Source organism: Telmatherina bonti (assembly GCF_933228915.1).
Source record: "Telmatherina bonti genome assembly, chromosome: 13".
NCBI classification, from domain to species: domain Eukaryota; kingdom Metazoa; phylum Chordata; class Actinopteri; order Atheriniformes; family Telmatherinidae; genus Telmatherina; species Telmatherina bonti.
In genome coordinates, this window is record NC_136611.1 from 11,557,089 (window position 1) to 11,576,293 (window position 19,205).

Consider the following 19,205-nt stretch of genomic DNA (forward strand, 5'->3'; position numbering starts at 1 on the left):
TATATATATATATATATATATATATATATATGATATATACACACACACACACACTATATATATATATATGATATATACACACACACACACACTCACACACTCATAAGCCTGTTAATACACACTTTCATATGTACTGTAGGCTACTTAAAATATCTCTTCCATTTCTCCCAAATTTCATGAAATTTATGGATTTATAGTCTACCAGAGAAAAGGAACTTTTTACATTCTAAAAATATAAATAACATCAGTTTTCAGTAGATGGTCTGGCTGGTTTGAGACACTTTTTTGACTTTTGCCCAGAAAATACTAAATTTTATCATCTCTGATTTCACCAAACCAAAAAGAGGTTCGCTCTAAGTCAAATGAGTTTTTCTTTCCAAATATTGCCAATAATACAACATATATTTCTTGGCCAAAACCATCATATTTTTGGACAAGTCCAGGACAGATTGAAACAGTTTCTCCAACAGCCTGATGGTTCAGTAAGGTGGGATATCCGGACAGATTTAAAGAAATACCTAACAAGGCACGTCTAGCCAAACATCATCCATGAATATGAACACGATATTTTCCATAGATATGAGAAAATCTTTCACCAAAGTTCTTCAGATATTTAGCTGTTCACTTCCTTTCCCTATTTTTGTTTTATTTATTATATGTAGTACTTCCTAGTTTAATTCCTTGTAGACCCTTTTAAAAACACAAGATCACTTTAAGCCCAGCATCCACATTATATGTACTGAACTAATTATTTTCAAATATTTTATTACCTGCAGATTTGGTATCATTAATACATAATTGAATCTAAAGGGGTCTTTTAAAAAAAAAAAACACTATTTTCTAGCAAATATCCTTAATGTCACAAAACCTCACAGTTCCCCTTGTGGAAACCAGTACAGTCAGATGAAAGGCCATTGTCAGCCCATTTTTTGCAATATGAATCTAATTTATTTAGAATAAAGTTAAGGTCATGAGATAACCACCGAAGCAACTTTATTTCCTCAGATAAATCCTTTTTAGCTATTAAATATATCCATATTTTTAAAGATAAATTTACCTGATTGTTTAACATTAAAATGGTAAGCAATCTCGTTTCTTCCTTTCATCATATGTTCAACAAATAAATTTCTAAGAACCCCGTTATTTCATGAGCTCTCTCAGTAATAGTTCAACTATTTACACAGACATGGAAAGGATAACGTATCAGGGAGAAAAAGGCAGCAGGCCTTGTAATTCAGGTTAAAACATACAGCTCATTCTGTGTGTGATGTTAATTCATTATGCTCTTAAAATAGCTGCAGAGAAAACGTTCATGCCCAAAGTTTTCACAAACACCGATTCTTTCTATGAAATGGGGCAATTTGTAGTAAGTGCAAATTCTTCCAAAGCCTCTGACCCATCACAGTTGGGTAGGTCATTATTGCTGGAGGAGTTTATCAGCTGTAGAGTGTGTTTTTAGCTCTGAGCTTATGTGTACTTCACAGATCAGGTGTTCCACCTGTGTTGTGTGTGTACATGCGTGCATGTGCCTTCTAGCTTTGGCAGGACTCAGCTGCCATAACCCGTCCTTCGGTGCATGCCATCTTGCTACTGACAGCGTGTTAACACAGCCGTAACAAAGCAGAACGCACAACGGTACCAGGGCTAATTGGCTGAAGCAGGGAGGACTGCCGTCGTCACAATACCAAAATGTTTTCAGCAGCGTATTACTCTCCAATTATCAACAGCACGGTAAGAGGAAGCGAGCACAAAAGAAAAAGATGGTAGACAGGAAAAAGGTGACACATTTTTTAAAAGGATAGCTGGAGGAGGAAGAACTTAAGAATGATGTGAAGAATGATGAATGCTAAAAGGAGAATTCACAGCAAAAATTGCAAAAAAAAATAGAAGAAAGGACAATTAGAAAGATACGAGGGTGCAGAGAAGCAAAGACAAAAAAGAAAAGAGGAAATGACTAATTAGGTGTCTGAAAAGAGAGAAAGAAAACTGATTTAGGTAAAAATAAATCAATAAATGAAAGCATGACTGCTTGTGTTTGAAAGAAAAAAACCTCAGGTTTTCTTAGTGGAGTACACTTTCTGAAATCACACATTCCTCTGACTCTCCGACTCCTGCTGATATGGAGTCTAGCAGGAAAATGTCATTCATACACTCAGAGTGAGTAAAATTAGCGGCATCTGCTGATGGGGATCTGCTGCCATCTAGTGGAAAGTAAAACAAACACACTGGTTTATTTTGACAACATCCATGATGCAAAACTAAAAAATCATTTTCACGTCAGTGCACAAAAGCTCAGCCTCTAAACTAACCTTGTGTTAAGAACCTTTTCCTCATCTGTGATTTTCAATAAGATCTTGGCCTCAGCTCTTGAGCCAAAAAGTCTTAGAAATGTTTAAAGTATCCACAAAACTACTGTGGCCATCTGTAAAAGCCAAGATAACTGGACAAAGCATTTGCAAACAGCTTCAAACTCAAACTAAAACTAGGCCACCTACACCACCTGAATAGCTCTTCAACCTGCCTCTCCTGGCTGAGGGTGCTCTATTTAAGCCATCATCAACCTCATCACTGGAGATAACATCCTACTTCTCCCACGGAAGTAGTTATTTAAGCCTAATCTATACACAGGCCTACTTCTCCCTCCTGACTGCTCCAATTACAATGTGCTGAAATATGTCTGCACCATCATTAAAAGGAACATGTAGGGATCTTTATGTAATTGTTAAATTGTTAATAAAGATATGAACTAAAGAGAAAAAAGGCAATATGTCATTACACTACATAAAATAGTTGCACCATGACAACTGCCTCTTTATATTTGAAAATTTCCCGAAGGCCTGCTCTGCTCCTATTGGTCAGTTCAACTAAACTGTAAAATAAAAAAATAAAAAAATAAATAATAATAATAATAATAAAGTAGATCCAAAACTACTAATTTTTTTTTTTTTTATAGGCAGAAGAAAAAAAAAGTGTATTTTACAAACCATATTAGATAAAAGCCCTTCAAATGAAATTGGATTTCACAAGGACTTTACAATAAAGAGCTTATTTTTGCCACTCAGCCTCAGATTGCTACAGAATCAAAGGTAAACACAGAAATTGGCTACCAGGCACAACGATTTTACTAATTGCACTGTCCCCATCTTGCTGGATGACATAATCACTGGCACTATGATCGCATCCGTTTACGCACAGCGTTTTGTTTGCAGGCTGAAGTCGACCTTTGGGAAACTCAGCAATTACATGAGATAATAAATTATGCCTCAAACCATAATGATGATGACAGTGAGTCATTTCAGATAAATGGTCGGCCATATTTAGTTGCATCAGTGTTTGCAGACGGCTACGTGGAATAGTAGATCAGACATGGAGAGTGGTTTCAGAGGCAGAGAAAAAACAGAATATATGGAAAGATCTTGTGCTGAGAAGCACCGGTGGTCCTGAAGTCACCATTACGAGTCTGACTGAGATATAAAACTGCAAAGAAATGCAGACTAAGAGTGCCAAACATCCACATATTAAACTTATCAGCAAAACTACAACTAATAAATTTATGGATTAAAAACAGGTATAAAGACTTGCCAAGGTTTATAACTTTGCTTCAGAGGAACAGACATATAGGATATATCATGTAATCTTAGCATCTAGCAACAACCATCTATAGTCTCGTGTGCGAAAACAAACCCGCTTGCAAGGAAGAACATGTGATTAAAGTTGAAATAAAAGAAATTTTGACTTGTCTTTCTTATTTTCTTCTTTTCATTATTGAAATAAAAACCCATTGGCCTTTCAGAAAGTATCATCTTTATTTTTTTTCCTGAATTAATCTCATCTCTTTGAATCAGTGAATCAGACTGGACGTTTGTGTTGGCCCAAGGGATCGCTGCCACAGATGTGACTCGTGGGTGACTATTTATGTATGGGACACAGCTGTGTCTTGTCCTTATAAGCCACAAACAAAACATCAGTGACAAAACCCAGCTATTATGTAATATGCTGAACTGGCAAAGACATAAAAACGCATGACAACCAAGAAGCTTTTCTATGATTGCATGATGAGATTCTACAGTTTTGGTTTTATTATACAAAAAGTCCAAACAGTGTGTTGGAGATTCTGTCTTTTCAACAGAAGAAAATCCCAAACGAAGTGACTGATGGTTTCTAAGTTTGGGAATCATTTATACTGCGGTGTTTCTTACCCCAGCAGAGTGGACCATACATTTAGGAGCTCCTGTGGTACCAGAGGAATACATGATGAAGAGAGGATGACTAAATGGAAGCTGCTCAAACTCCAGCTGAGGGAATGGATCGCCCTCACCGCGTCCAGACGCCAAGAAATCTTCAATGAAAACACTGCGGGGAATAAAAAGAGAGGAAATCAGCTACACTTTTTGTGGAGAGAATATATATCTCGCTTTCTTTCACTGATAAAAATATAATTTCAGAGTAACCTGAAGCATACACACATACCTGTTGGGAATCTTGGAGAGGTCGGTCTCGTGTTTGGTGCGAGCGTAGGGAATTACAACTACTTTCTCCAGGTCAGGCAGGCCTGCGAGGAAGAGAAAGATGGGGACTGTTGCTTTTGTGTTCTCTTCACACACTGTCCTTTGTCAGTCAAAAAGAGGCCAAAAGGATTCCCCAGATTCAGTAAGTGTTATTCTGATAACAAAGCGATGTATTTTTGTTTTTAACTAAAGTTGCCAGTAATAAATTTCATTAGGGAGACATCATTTCTGCAAATTCTGTGGCTATTCCTGTCATGTTATACATCTCAGTGAACATTATTCCTTCATCTGCTAAGCATTACGTTTTTCACTCAACACTCAAACTGCAGTTTATCTGAGTTTAATTTATTGGTCTTGCACTATATTTTTTTTTCTCTATGTCAGAAGGAAAAGGAAACTTTCAAGTGTGAACCACCATATACACACAATAAAGCATTTTAAACTTATGTTGGCACATTAAGACAGTAATTATGGTCGTAACAGCCAACTTTAGGAAATAAAAGAAACACAATACAATGCATACAAATGTATTATATATATATATATATATATATATATATATATATATATATATATACACACACATATATATATAAATATATATATATGTTGTACATATTGTCTAGCTAAACCAGATGAAGTAAAAATAAAAATTATAGCTGTGAAGATATGCTTTTGTCCCGATTCAAATTATTTGGGTGCCGATTCAATTTAAATTGCAATTCTCATGATTTTTCAATGTAGCAGATTTTTGTAGACTAAAAATATTTTTAAAAAATGTACAAAACTTTTTGCTAGTTATTTTTCTTCATTTCAATTAGGATAAAAACATCACAGTAGCCAGACCATTATTGTGCTGCTATAATGCCCAACAAGACAAGAAGATCAATAAAAACTATAAAAATGAAAAAAAAAAAAAGTTTAATAATGGATTATTTGTATTTATCAAAAAAAAAAAAAAAATCGATTTTAAAATTGTGAAGTAAAAAAATCCAAAATTTGATTTTTTTCGATTTGATTTCCCACCCCGAATAAAAATGTATTTGTCATGTAAAATGATAAAGTGTGGTTAAACAATCAATTTTTAAAAAATTAAAGTTAAACCCAAATATTTAAAGGCAGTGTCCAACCTTTTACCACGCTGATCAGCTTTTCCATGTGGTCGTGTGTTTTGCCGTTGTAAACCACTGCAGCAACAGAAAAGATCAGTTTGGGCTGGATTTGAGAAAATCTGTCGAGGACACCCTGAGAAAACAAAACAAAACAAAAAAGTATTTACCTGTAATTAAGGCTTGTTTGGATTTTTTACCATTAAGTAGTGTAAAAAAAAAAAAAAAAAGAATATAAATATATTTTTTTAAAACACATTTGATAACCTGAGCACATAAGTTTGACTTAAATCAATAGAACAATGTTCTGTTGCTTTCTTGGACAGCGTGGAAAACAGTTACACAGCATGCCATTATTAAAATGATATCAGTAATTTTATATGAGATAATAACTGTCGTTTTCTGGCCAGCCACAGGGGACAGTAGCACATCACATTACTGACTTTATGGGAAGTGACCAGTAAGACAGAAGCTGGTCAAGGATGAAGTCATTTGTCTGTCATTCAGTACAAAAAAAAAAAACCTTACTATGACATAGGTACACAAAGTTTATTACTGACAGAAAAGTTAGAATCTACAAGCAAACACCTCATAGTCTGTTTTCATGGCAGGGAGTCTTAACAAAAAGATGACAAGCTTTGGCCTGCTTTCTTCCCGTTTTAATTTGCTGTTCATACTAGCATTCATTCATTTTCTATACCGCTCAGTCCAATTTCGGTTTGTGGGGAAGCAGGAGTCTATCTCAGCAATCATCAGGCAAGCGGCAGGGTACACAGGTCGCCTGTCCATCACATTATTCAAGGTTTTTCATCCTCAATCCAAAAGTAAGGTGTCACCCTGATTGCACAGCCATTCTAATGTGCATTTTGTTGAAAGAACATACAAACTTCAGAAACAATGCCATTTGTTAGGATGAAGGTGGTTTTTAGATTTCTGTGGTGCTTTTATCAGCAGAGATGTCACATAAAACTTTTAAAATGAGTCAATATAACACCAAAATGGCCTCTAGGAGGTTTCATGGTGCTCAGAAATGAAGATATTGTGCAAGAAAATGAGGGTTTAGACACAAAATGTAATGAATAACAAATTCAATCTGAAACGAGTACTTTATACACGGATGTCTTTGGTCAGCAAAGCTCATTCTGAAGTAGACCGAGACTAACCTTGCCAAGTGATCTTTGTCCACGTATTTGGTATTCACAGTGTTTATATTTTTTTTTTAATGATCCTCTGAAACAGTGCAATCACGCCTGTGTTTGTTTAATTGAGTGTGACTATTAGTTCAGGCCTGCATCAGACAATCCAGGGTCCTAAACAGCTTCTGAGATGCAGAATGCTAATCTATACACTCCATCAGCAGGAATGAAGCTAAACTACATATAAAACACATATTTGAAAGACAAATATAATATACAAAGCAGTCCTCACATTGACTCCAAAATCAACAGACGTGGAGCTCCAAATGGCTCCTATGCTGGCTGCTGCTAGCATGGCCTCCACTGCATGGATACCATTAGGAAGGTAGCCTGAAGCGAGAAGGGAGAGGAAGAAAAGAAAGGGTTAAAAAAGAAAATCATTTTTCCTTTTTTTATTCAATCAACAAAGCACAAAAAGAAAATGTGTTTCTTTCTTTGTTGTAACAGTGTTTATTGACAAATTTTAAACCACTTAAAAGGGTCTTTATTAGTTTTCAATATACAGAACATTCATTCATTCATTAATTCATTCATTTTCCTAACCGCTTAGTCCAATTCAAGGTCGTGGGGAAGTTGGAGCCTATCCCAGCAGTCTTTGGGTAAAAGGCAGGGTACACCCTGGACAGCTCGTCAGTCCATCGCAGGGCTATATAGAACATGGACTGTATATAAAAAGATATAGAGTTAATACACGCCATCTACAGGCGAGATGCTGCAACTGCGCTTCTTGCAATTGGACGCTTTTCACAGCAGGGGCTCTTTTTTCGGCTCCCTTTTTCTATATCACTTCCTGTCTTACAGTTTTAGATGCAGTAGTAAAATTTTTACTGAAAATACTCCGAAAGCCCAAATAGTGTATTTATAAGTGTGTTTTTTTTTTAATTTCACAGCAGTTACAATAATATTTTTCTCCAAACAAATTTAAGGGGGTTCTAACCTGCTACATTGTCTTTAAGGTAAGACCGTTTGTGGGATGAGCACCAGCTTTTAGTAGGCTGCACCTTTGAAAATATGACAAACGCATTCCTGCCAACACCACAGTTTATCCCATGTATCCTGTCTATCCTGTTAGACTGGAAAATAAGGCTTATCATCAGAAGAAGAAATTCAAATGCAATGAAATATCAAGAAGGATGCAGTGGAAATCCAACATCTCCTCATTCTGGGACTAAACTGTGACCTCCAAGTTGAAAAAGATGTTTTTAAATTTATCAAGTACAATGGATTTTTCTAAATCAGTTAAAAACCAGACATTGTGACAAGATCATTTTCTGAAACAAAGGTGTACCTTAGTTTGAAATGTGCATTTTTCCTTGATGTGACAACACAATGTTCACACAAGGGAATACTGTGTTAACCTCCAATTCCTTATAAAATGCATCTGGACAAAATTGATTTCAGTTTGCATGTCAGGAAAAATCTATTCCAGCAGAGGTGAAGACCAGCAGAAGTTAGAAATTGGCCAAGCTTGTGTCAGATTTTAGATCGATAAGCTTCTGTACCAACTGCAGAGTATCTTACACCTGCACCATCATAACACAGAGAGAGTCCTGAAAAAGAAACAATAAAGAGCAATCTCGGGAATAGAAAAGGAGAAGGTAAAATGAAACAGTAAGAGGAGGAATTAAAGTGAAAATATATCAATCCTACAAATCTAAGATCTGTGGTTTCTGTGTCAGGATTGTAACATTTTCCCTGATCAATACAGAAACCAAACCCAAGAGGAATGTTCTTACTTGTTTCTGTGTAGACACAATCTGAAACTGAATGAAAAAACTACTTTTTTTTTTTTTTTTAAATTCATTTATTTTGAACTAAAAAAAAAAAAAAAAGGACTTTGAAAATAGACTTATTTGTTGTTTACAACAAACAACAAATAAAATAAGTTTCTTAAGTTCGAAAAAGGGTTTCGGAAGAAGTTGGGCACTTATCTAGTCCAAAACTCCCTTATCAATGACACCATAAAATTTTACAGAATGAAAAATACAGTAATACACATTAAATTCCATTACAATGAAACTTAAACAGTAAACATTCCTAATACACGCAATAAATCATAGAATTCAACATACATTGCTTTAAAAAAATAACCTTATTTGCCTCATAACTTTTAATTATCTCATCTTTTATCATTTGTTTAAATTTTCCTATTGATTGACATGATTTTATTTTACTTATATTTGTATGAAAGACTGATTATTTATATTTTTTTCTTGTTTTATGTCATTATTATCAAAAAATATATAATATGCTCAAGGAAAATACATGACTTCTCATGCTACCTTTAAACACAGTGTTGTATCCCTGATAACGTGCATCTTATCTGACTTCATAAAACAATAACATGACCAGTAGTTCCAACCAAGCAAGCTGCCTGGTCAAATGTCGATGAGCCATCACCTCCTATGAATCACGCCTAATCAGCCTTGTCTGGTTGTTATGCTGACTGCTGCTGTAACCAGGAAGCTCATTCAGGCTGGATGACAGCTTCCACTGACAGATCACCACCCTGCTACACTGGCTGTACAAACTCATCTCATAAATTACCCTCTTTACACCGGACCAGGAAAAAAAATTGCATCATGAATCATAATCTTACTGCAACAACTTGTTTGACTGCTTCTTTGGGTATTGTGATGGATCACCTTCTTGCTATGTTGTTGCAACACTCCTTACACGTCACAGAAACACCGCCCCAGCTCGGAAGTCATGTAGACTTTTGTAACTTATGATATCAGTGTTTTGAAACAGCACGTACACTGACTGAATGTGTTTTGCATCTAAATGAGGAGGTGCAAAGTAAGAGTGGATGAAAAATAAATTTTAAAAAAAAGAACAGATTGCAAAAAGCATTTGGATTTTCCCTGTTAGGACTTGAGACTTTAGCCCTGTGAGTTGAGGCAGTAATTGGATGAACAAAAATGTGACTTGTAAAGCATGGGTCTTACATCAGCTGGGAGAATCTGAGTCAAGTGAAACCTTCCTGTATGACTTCTATTAAAGTACCACCATGGAAAGTTACTGTCTGCAGTGAAGCGGTTTCCAGATACTGAAACTGAATCAATGATTATGTTGTTGTCAACAGCAAAAGGCTGAGGTTAAACTGTGTGCACTCTAATGAAAATAAGAAGATCCCTACTTGATAAACAACAGGATGTCGACTTTTTAAACGATGCAAAGGACAACACTGACAATATTAATGAGAAGAGCAATGAAAGTAAAAATAAAAAAATCTGTGACTGTACTAGGGCTGTGATTATATTCTTTTGTCCTGAATTGATTTGATTCAGATATTTTTGGGTGCCGATTCGATTTAAATTGCTATTCTCACAATTCTTCAATATTGCTGATTTTTGTAGACTAAAAACAAAACAAAAAAAAAAAATGTAGAAAACTTTTTTTGCTAGTTGTTTTTCTTAATTTCAATTTGGAAAAAACAACACAGTAGCCAGACCATCATTCTGCTGCTATGATGCCCAAGAAGACAAGTAAAAAGATCAATAAAAAAATCAAAATGACAAAAAATTTAAAAAATGGATTATTTTTATTTATTTTGAGAAAAAAAAAAAAAAAGATTTTTTTTAAACAAACAAAAAAAAAATTATTTTAAAATTATGAAGCAAAAAATCCTTGTTTGATTTTTTTATTAAATTTTCCCACCTGTAGACTGTACCAGTCTACGGGTTCATATTTGGGACATTCACCTCCCATGCTGTATTTCTCCAAGGTCTATTTCTCAAATTGGCATTTGTGTGTGTGTGTGTGTGTGTGTGTGTGTGTGTGTGTGTGTGTGTGTGTGTGTGTGTCACGTTCTGCTATGAAACATGGGTGGCTTCATCAGCTAAGTGCTTATATATCTCCCGGATTACAGACATTGACAAGACATTTTAGCTTCCGAGTGGGGACAAGGACATCTCTATCCTCAACATTCATTCAAACACGCACACACAGATTGGTGCTCAGATATGCGAGGAAAGTAATGGAAAAGGAGGAAGGACGCATAAAGTAGCTGCTCTCTGTCCTTGTTTCTTTAGCTCTCCCCTGCCTCCCATCACTGCTTCCCATCTCCGTAATGAAACTCTCACGGAGCTTAAGTCGTTCAGCTAATGCATTTCCCCACTGCAACACCCAACAACCGACCCTCCTCTGACCACGCAGACACACTTGCTGCTACAAACTCTGGTTATTTACGAACTTACTTGATTGTTATGAGCTAAAAAAGAAGCGATGATTTAATATAAAAGCAGGAAGAACAAGAAGCAGAAAAATTTGTGCAAATATGAGTTTGGTCCAGGTTGAAGTTACTTCATTCATACCCACAGATTGATCTATGGGTCTGCTATGGGTCTATCTATGGGTTAAAAAGCAACACACAATTCTGATAAATTATTGAAGTGCTGTGGCTCAAAAACCGGGACATTCTAACAGATTACTGAGGGATCACAGGAAACTGTTTTCTTCTGAAATTAATAACATTGCGATGACACACTGACTTTAGATGAGTATCCAGACTGCACCAGGGTTATTCAACTCGGTCCCACGCGGGTAGGTTTTCAATGTATCCCTTCTTCAACACACCTGACCCAAATGAAATGGACCCAACAGCTAATGAAGTTCTGCACAATGACTCATTGTGAACCAGCTGAGAACCGAAAGTCACAAAGGCAGCAAAGTGTCCGTAGCGCTCAATTCATGTCTTAAAATACAAATTATACTTATATTGACCTCAGGATACTTCTTCATGTAGATATTCCATTGCAAAACCACTAACTGGGTGTCCTGGGTTTGCAATAATCACAAAGAAATGCGACAGTTAACTTGGTGTGGGACAGTAACTGGTACAAATTACACTGTCAGTTTATATAACATCAATCCATTACAATTACACGGCCTGAAATGTTGCAGTACTTGGATACAAATGTGTGCTTTGAGGAAACGATATCATGGGGTCTGTTCAGACCCCAGTCATTCCATCCATGTCCACTCCACAGAGACCACCACTACAGTAAACACCCAGATCACGGCAGGCCAAGGTCCATACTGTGACCACTGGGCTGCAGTGAAGCCCACCCTCTAACCACCTAGACCAGTGTTTCTTCATCCTGGTCCTCAAGGACCACTGCCCTGCATTTTTTAGTTCCTACCAACTCCAGCACGCCTGATGCAGATGAACTTAACTGCTTGCCAAGTTCAATGAAAACCTGATAATGAGCCATTGATTTGAATCAGGTGTGTTAAAGTAGGGTTACCTAGAACATGTGCAGGGCACTGGGCCCCGAGGACCAGGATTAAGAAACACTGACCCAGACAAGAACGATCACGTGGTTTGCAACCCTGCAGGTCACGCAGACATAGCCTCCAACATCATTTACTGCTTCACTGGTAATGCAAAGTGGTCTGATAAGTGAATGTGTGGATCTGTATGAATGCTCGTAAAATTAGACCAATAAAGGAAAACATGCACCTCCAGGCATTCCTCCTTATACAAATATGAACTTTGAGTAAATAAATGTCGCCATTCAGAAAGAGCTGCAACTTGTGCCTAAACCTCTGACTAATGACAACACACACACACACACACACACACACACACACACACACACACACACACACACACACACACACACACACACACACACACACACACACACACAGACGAAGAGCTGTGGCAAAAGACCCACACTCCTGCCGCAACAGGTTACAATTAAGAGCGAGAGCATCAGAGAAGATGTGAAAGAGAGAAACACAGATGGATCCAAACAATCTTTTCAGAATTTGACTGGAAAGTTACTGTGTGTGTAAAGCAAACTACACACTCGCCAGTTTGTATGTGACAAAAAGAAATCTGAGACTCACCTACGACTCTATCTCCAGTCTGGATGCCCATCTTCCTCATGGCTGCAGCGAACAATGCCACATCACGCCTCAGCTCCCCAAACGTTACCTTCACAATCTCCTCGTTTGCCTCCCCTGGTAGACAAAAGAAGCAGTGAAAATTCAGGTACATGTAAGATAGAGAAAAAGAAAAATATCAGAGTACCGGCCACCAACCAAGCCACAGACAGACAAAACCATCGTTTCTCTAAGTTATAGTTTAAAGACAATGACAAAGGCACAAGGGCATTGTTGGCAGTAGGTCTCCTCATAATTACATTACAACTCCTCAAGGATGTTGCTCATGTACAAAGGTACACTCATGTACACACACACACACACAACAATAAGGAAGGATATCTCTGTTAGAATTAGACACTAAGAGGAAGAGAAGGAAGCAGCAGCTAATCTAATAAAGTGACAAATGACGTGCGCCCACTGCATCGATCCCAGAGTCAAACAAGCTCACGTCTCTCCTTTCATATCTTATGCCTGCTCTGTTTACAACTACAATTCTACAAATTCTAAAAACTGACTGGAAACATGAATACAGCATAAAAAGCAACAGAATACATTGCTTTTCAAATCCCAAAAGAAATCCAACACATCAAAAAAAATATACAGTAAAACGTCTCCATTTCAAAATTTTGATTAATCTCACCTCACACCTATTTGTATGCATTAGCCCATCTCAAATGAGCTTTGGCCGTTTGGCATGATGTACATGGTTGACCTTTAACCTGTAAATGTTGGTGGCGCAGTGAACTATGATCAACATGATTTCTGGAAATGCCCATCATTCAGTTTTTCCTTCATTTGCAAATACAGACAATAACATTAAAATGACAAGATGTGGCATTAACCACCTCTGTGCAATCTGCAGTTTATACTTACTCGCAGCATACAGAGCCACTTTGTCCTGGTCTGCATGTTTAAGCAGGTTCTCAGCGTAGTTGAGCCGAGCGCCTTTAAACCACTCTGGAACATCTGATATTCGCTTGGATGCATCTACAACCTGATATACACACAATGAAAACAGGGGAGAGACAGACTTGAAACAAAATCCATCATTTCATTTTCACTCACCTTGTTTTTCTGTATCCTTTTCACTGAATTGTCTTTATGTTTCTGTTTATCACTTTTGTCAAAAATGAACTCATCCTGTTTTTGGTTTTTTTGGGGGTTTTTTTTTTTCCCAATAACAGGCCTATTTGTTTCCCTGTATTTTAAACAAAAAGTCAGTGGCAAATACAAAATTACTGATTTAAGGCTACCCTAGGACATAGTGTAGAAACCTAAAACAGAGCTCATTATTGCTCTAACCCATTTGACTGATTAGTTCATTGCCCTTCTATCTACCATCTCCTAAAACAAATATCAGACAGGATTACTCGGGTAAGAATACATTGGCAGTGAATATAGCTTTTCATGATATCTGTGTGCAGATAAGGTGGGGCAACAATATGACACACAATCAAACATCATTTATTACATTATGCAAGTAGCTGTATCCTGGAATGATACATAAAGAACCACACTATCAGCTAAAAAAATCTTGAAACATCAATGCTGGGGCTTTTTTTCCAAGAGAAATATTAAATTGGAGTCATGTTTTTCCAAACAGGGGATCCTTAATTAAGAAAATAAATGCATTTTCTAATTCATAAAATACATTTAAAATACATTTCCATCTATATTCTGAGTGTTAAGAACATAACAATTCAAACTAAATGAGGTCAATCAAGTATGATGACCAAAGGCTCTTTGCCAGCTCAGATTTGAACTGTTAGATGAAGGATATTCTTTTCATCCCAAAATTTAAAAAAAAAATAATGAGCCTTATTCTCCAAAGCTTGTTATTTTTCCTCATTAAACATCCAAGTATTTGAGAACAGTGGTGCCTTCCTCCTCTGCCTTATTCTGACTTTGGACTCACCTCCTCATATGCTTTGGAGCTGACTACTCCACAAAAACGCCACACCTCTGCCCAAAACTCTGGATAACTGTTCACCGACCACTGATATAGGTCACTGTAGTTGGCTATGGAAGAGAGAAATCATTTACTCATTAACACATTTACTTCAGATCCCACTTGAGTTCAAGATTCCTTGAGTTCAACAGATTCCTTCCCACCAGTCAAGTTTAATTTATAACCTCCAACTAACCCTAAGGCCAAAGACAAACCTTACAGCACTTAATTACCTGTCATTAATAAAACATGTTCTGATGATTAAACCCAAAGGGGAATATCTGTTTATCAAGTGGCTGAGAAGGCCTTTTTTTTTTTTTAAATCAACTAATATATATATATATATATATATATATATATATATATATATATATATATATATATATATATATATATATGTATGTATACAATCTGTTGCATGTTTGGCTCGTTACAGAATGCAGGTTTCTTTCTCCTCCATAATGTAGCTCTTCATCCAGCCAGCTGACCAGGTTTTTCAGCCCTGAGTCTGATCCGACATGGATTTAGTCAAACAATTGAAACAGGCCACTTTCTTTTTTATTGCTTGGCAGGATGCGAGATGAGGGAGCTGGGACTGATTCATGCATGAGTATAAGGCCAAGCTGCAGTGTTGTAAACAGCTCATTGCCACTGGAAAGGGAGTGGTAGGAGGTTGGGGGCCATGCTTTTTTATCAGACTTATTAGTAAGTGAAAGCAGAGATGAATAATACAGATTCACATTGTACATACCCCTTAAAATGTTCTCATTTTAAGTCTGCAGCAACACTGGCAAGCAGGTTTAGATAGCGGTGACAATAAGCCGCTAATGGAGGGGAAACGCTGCCCATCAGTGTTTTTCTATTCAGCTCAGTGTGCAGCTTCAGGGGCTCAGTGAAATCCGACTTATTTTCTCTCCATCCATCTACAGTACCATCTCTCTTGCTCCCTCCCTCCCCTCTACTCACCCAGATTAAGTCCGTAGTCAGAGTTGACCTGTATCCTAAACTTGTCCATCTGTGTGTTCCTCTTAGAGTCCGGGTACCACAAAACCTTGCTCACCATATCCATAATTTTCTCGCTCTTCCCTTCCGCGTCTTTGGACATTTTTCTTACGTTTTTTTTGTCTGACACCAAATACTAGGAGTCCCTGCAAAAGCTAGCTGCTCTAGAGGTAAGGACGCGTATCCAATGAGATCACCGGTTTGCTGCTTTGTTTGAGTGGGTTGAGACGTCTGCAGCACTACTAGCTAGCAAAGCTACTGTCAAAGGCAAGCGTGGGGCTGTCAAGGAAAACTAACAAACCACGCCCCTAGGCGTCATGACGTAGTCTGGCGTGTTGGACAGTGGGTCCGCACGATTTATATTCCGGTCGAACAAGCGGCTACCCGGATGGGCGGAGTCAATATATGTGGTTACTTTGGCTCACTTGCTAAGAGAAAGTAATTATTATCCTATATATATATATATATATATATATATATATATATATATATATATATATATATATATATATATATATATATATATATATATAATAATTCAGCAAAGCTTGGTAAGTAGTCAGTGTGTATAGCGGGAGTAATGTCCTTGCTCTGGCACAGTCCCAGTAGCACGTCCACTTTGCAGCTCCTCTGCAGCCAGACTGTCTAGGGATCACTTGGAAACAGTTATCTCATCTAGTCTTTCAACTTGGCCACTGAGACATTTGGCCAGATGACCACTAAAACTTGATCCCCTAAAGAAAAGGGATTCTAACCCTATCAACATGAATGAGGAGGGTAACATTAAGCGGTTGTGAGAAAGGAAGAGCTTGAATAGGCCTTTTACAAGCCATTGTCTAAATTTTTAGGCAGTGTATTTAATCTATTATTTGAACTTAGCTGCTTCACTTTTACTTTTTGTTCCTGTTTTCGACATATGTCATCTAATCCTAAATTTATATTTATAATTTATCTAGAATATAAGATATCCCAGAAGCTTCCTGCACTTGATACTTGCATGTTTTACCAAAATGCTATGATTATGTTATCAAGGCATGTTAACAGCACATTTACACTATGCAAAATTTGAATTTGTGATTTTGATTGAACATGACGAATTTCTACATTGCAAAATTCAGAATTTCACATTAGCACCACCCCACTAAAGAAGACTTTCACACATTAAACTGATCCTAATAACTGATCGATACAGAGATACGATGATCATTTTTCTCAATGGAAATACTTTACAGCTTTTAAACTTTCTGGAGTAAATCATTCTTTTAGTTACAACATCAGCCAAATCACAAAAGCCAATAAAATCTAACGTCACCCGCTCGTGAACGCGCATTCAATAGAGCATGTGTACTTTATGGTTTCGCGCACGTATACAAAAAGCTTCCCTGTTTAAATGAAGGGTTTTGATTGGTCCTGAGCAAACTGGGCCCACATCAGCCGACAGATCGGTCTATGCAGCGGGCGTGCAGCCACCGTTGGGCCAGCGTCGCGCTTGCTCAATTATAAATCGGCTTTTGGCACTTCAGAAGAAGATCCAACCAATCAGAGAGCCAAAACAGGGAACAGCTCAGAGGTGTGTCCAATCAGCAAGAGGAATGGAGGACTCCCCTTATTGCCTGTTGGTGTCATCCCTCCATCGATTACTTGATAGTTTTCTCATGTTTTGTCTCTTTTTGCTGAGTTTGTCTATAAAATGACCTATGTTGTTTTAAATGGTAATTTCACATAATGCCTACTACTGCCGTAGTGTTTTTAAATGTTTTACTAAATTAATCACATGTATTAAAAACTTGAGACATTTGCTGTTCCAAAATAACAAAAAAAAATGATCTTTTTCAGTATGTTTGCCATTTCTGCACTTCCTCATTGTTCAATATATTGAATTAGTTTAGAAGAAGAAGAAAGCATTACCATGAGAGCCATCTGAGACTGATAGTAAATATTTAAAGTTTTCAAATTGCTCTACTTGCATATATCGTGAATGGAATAAAATACAGTGATACTTTATTAATGCTAAGAAATTTTAAATAAATGACACTAAAACTGCTGACACTGACGTTGGACCCAAAAATGGACTCTTATTGTCCCATTATGGAGTTAGTCAGCTTAATCAGTCACACTCTCCACAGCAGCTTGTGTATTCTTGGGGTCAGTTAATATTTGGTATAAAATAACATATATATTTTACACATTTTTGCCTGTAACTATATAATGTGTAGACCAAGCTTGGACACTTAATAATTATTGACTGTCCTTTTTTGGACTATATTTTGCATGGGAAGAACACAAAAGACATGCAAAATATGAATGGGCATGCCGAATTAAGTAATGTTGTACATCTGTATATTGAATTGCATTGTAATAATTTAAACTGTTAATGTGTTTCTTTGTGTATACCAGTACTTCTGCATGCTCTGATGCACAACATCTGATTATATGACTAATGGACAGAATTTTGCACCAATCATAAAAGCACCTATTCTAGCATGAAAGCAGTTTTACTGTATTGTAGTCGATTCAACTGCAGCTTACAGAAATAAAAACCCTAATTCAATAACATGCTCATCTGTATGCCTTCCTGAATATCTCCTTAGGCCAAATCTCCTCGTCTCATTAGGCGAGATCTACCTCCATATACCCAGTAGATGGCAGTATAAACCAAGCTCTTGACATGAAATTTAATGTTTATTCAACATTCAAATAAATACTTTATACTAAAGTCTTGTAATGAATTCACTCTGCAACAAAACTGTTAATCAACCTATTTAACTAATCACTTTAAATAAAAAAAAAAAGTGAACTATTCTTCTTCCAATATAAAAATTCTTTTTTTTTTTAGAATAAACTTTATTTTACAAAACATTAAACACATATATAATATTCAACAAAAACAATTAATGTAAAAATATACAGTAAATACAGTATATCAAAAATGTTACATGAACTAGTTAAGTTTTTTCATTAAAGTTTTGCAATTATTAACATCAATTACATAGTCTGGCTTGGCTAGTAATCTTGCAGCTAGAACAACGAATAACTGCTTGGCTGCACAATTGGTATGTCTCTCATACTTCAAACAAGTTATTTATAGCAACCTTTTTCAATCAAGTGCAAAAAGGCAAAAAAAAAACAAAAAAAAAACATCCTAGAAGGGTGGATGGATGGATTTCACCAAACACAGTCACATTTAAGTCCAGCGGTGTCAGGAGCAGCAATGGATGTACTACAGGGAACTACTTCAAAATTGTCTACATGTGTACGGTCTTCTCTCATGTGCCTTTTAAAGTGTTATCAGTGCTCTTCCAAGAGGAGGACAAGCAAAGTCGGTGCTGTGCCATTAAAACTTCATATGGAGATGTTTGTCCATTCAGAGACACCATAGTAAAAGTGGGAGTATAAATATGACCGCTGCCATGTATGTGGATCCATGACAAGTAGATGTAAAAGTCTCATTTGAAGATAACAAAGACATAACTATTTTAGTAATGTGATTAGATATGATTTTTGTCTCTGACCTTTATCTTGTTACACAGTGTACCTAGAACACTTA

The 19,205-nt window shown here is 36.7% G+C and overlaps 1 protein-coding gene across 1 annotated transcript in view; it reads right to left on the reverse strand.

Moving 5' to 3' along the window:
• aacs (acetoacetyl-CoA synthetase) overlaps positions 1-15,761 on the reverse strand; it is a gene marked incomplete at both ends in the record, with an annotated part of 48,229 nt that extends 32,468 nt beyond the window's left edge. Inside the window, 8 exons of the mRNA XM_079250721.1 lie at positions 4,200-4,353; positions 4,471-4,552; positions 5,639-5,753; positions 7,046-7,143; positions 12,670-12,783; positions 13,582-13,702; positions 14,624-14,727; positions 15,623-15,761. Coding sequence (XP_079106847.1) covers positions 4,200-4,353; positions 4,471-4,552; positions 5,639-5,753; positions 7,046-7,143; positions 12,670-12,783; positions 13,582-13,702; positions 14,624-14,727; positions 15,623-15,761 — 927 coding nt within the window. The remainder of the gene's footprint in view (positions 1-4,199; positions 4,354-4,470; positions 4,553-5,638; positions 5,754-7,045; positions 7,144-12,669; positions 12,784-13,581; positions 13,703-14,623; positions 14,728-15,622) is intronic.
• Between the last annotated feature and the right edge of the window lie 3,444 nt (positions 15,762-19,205).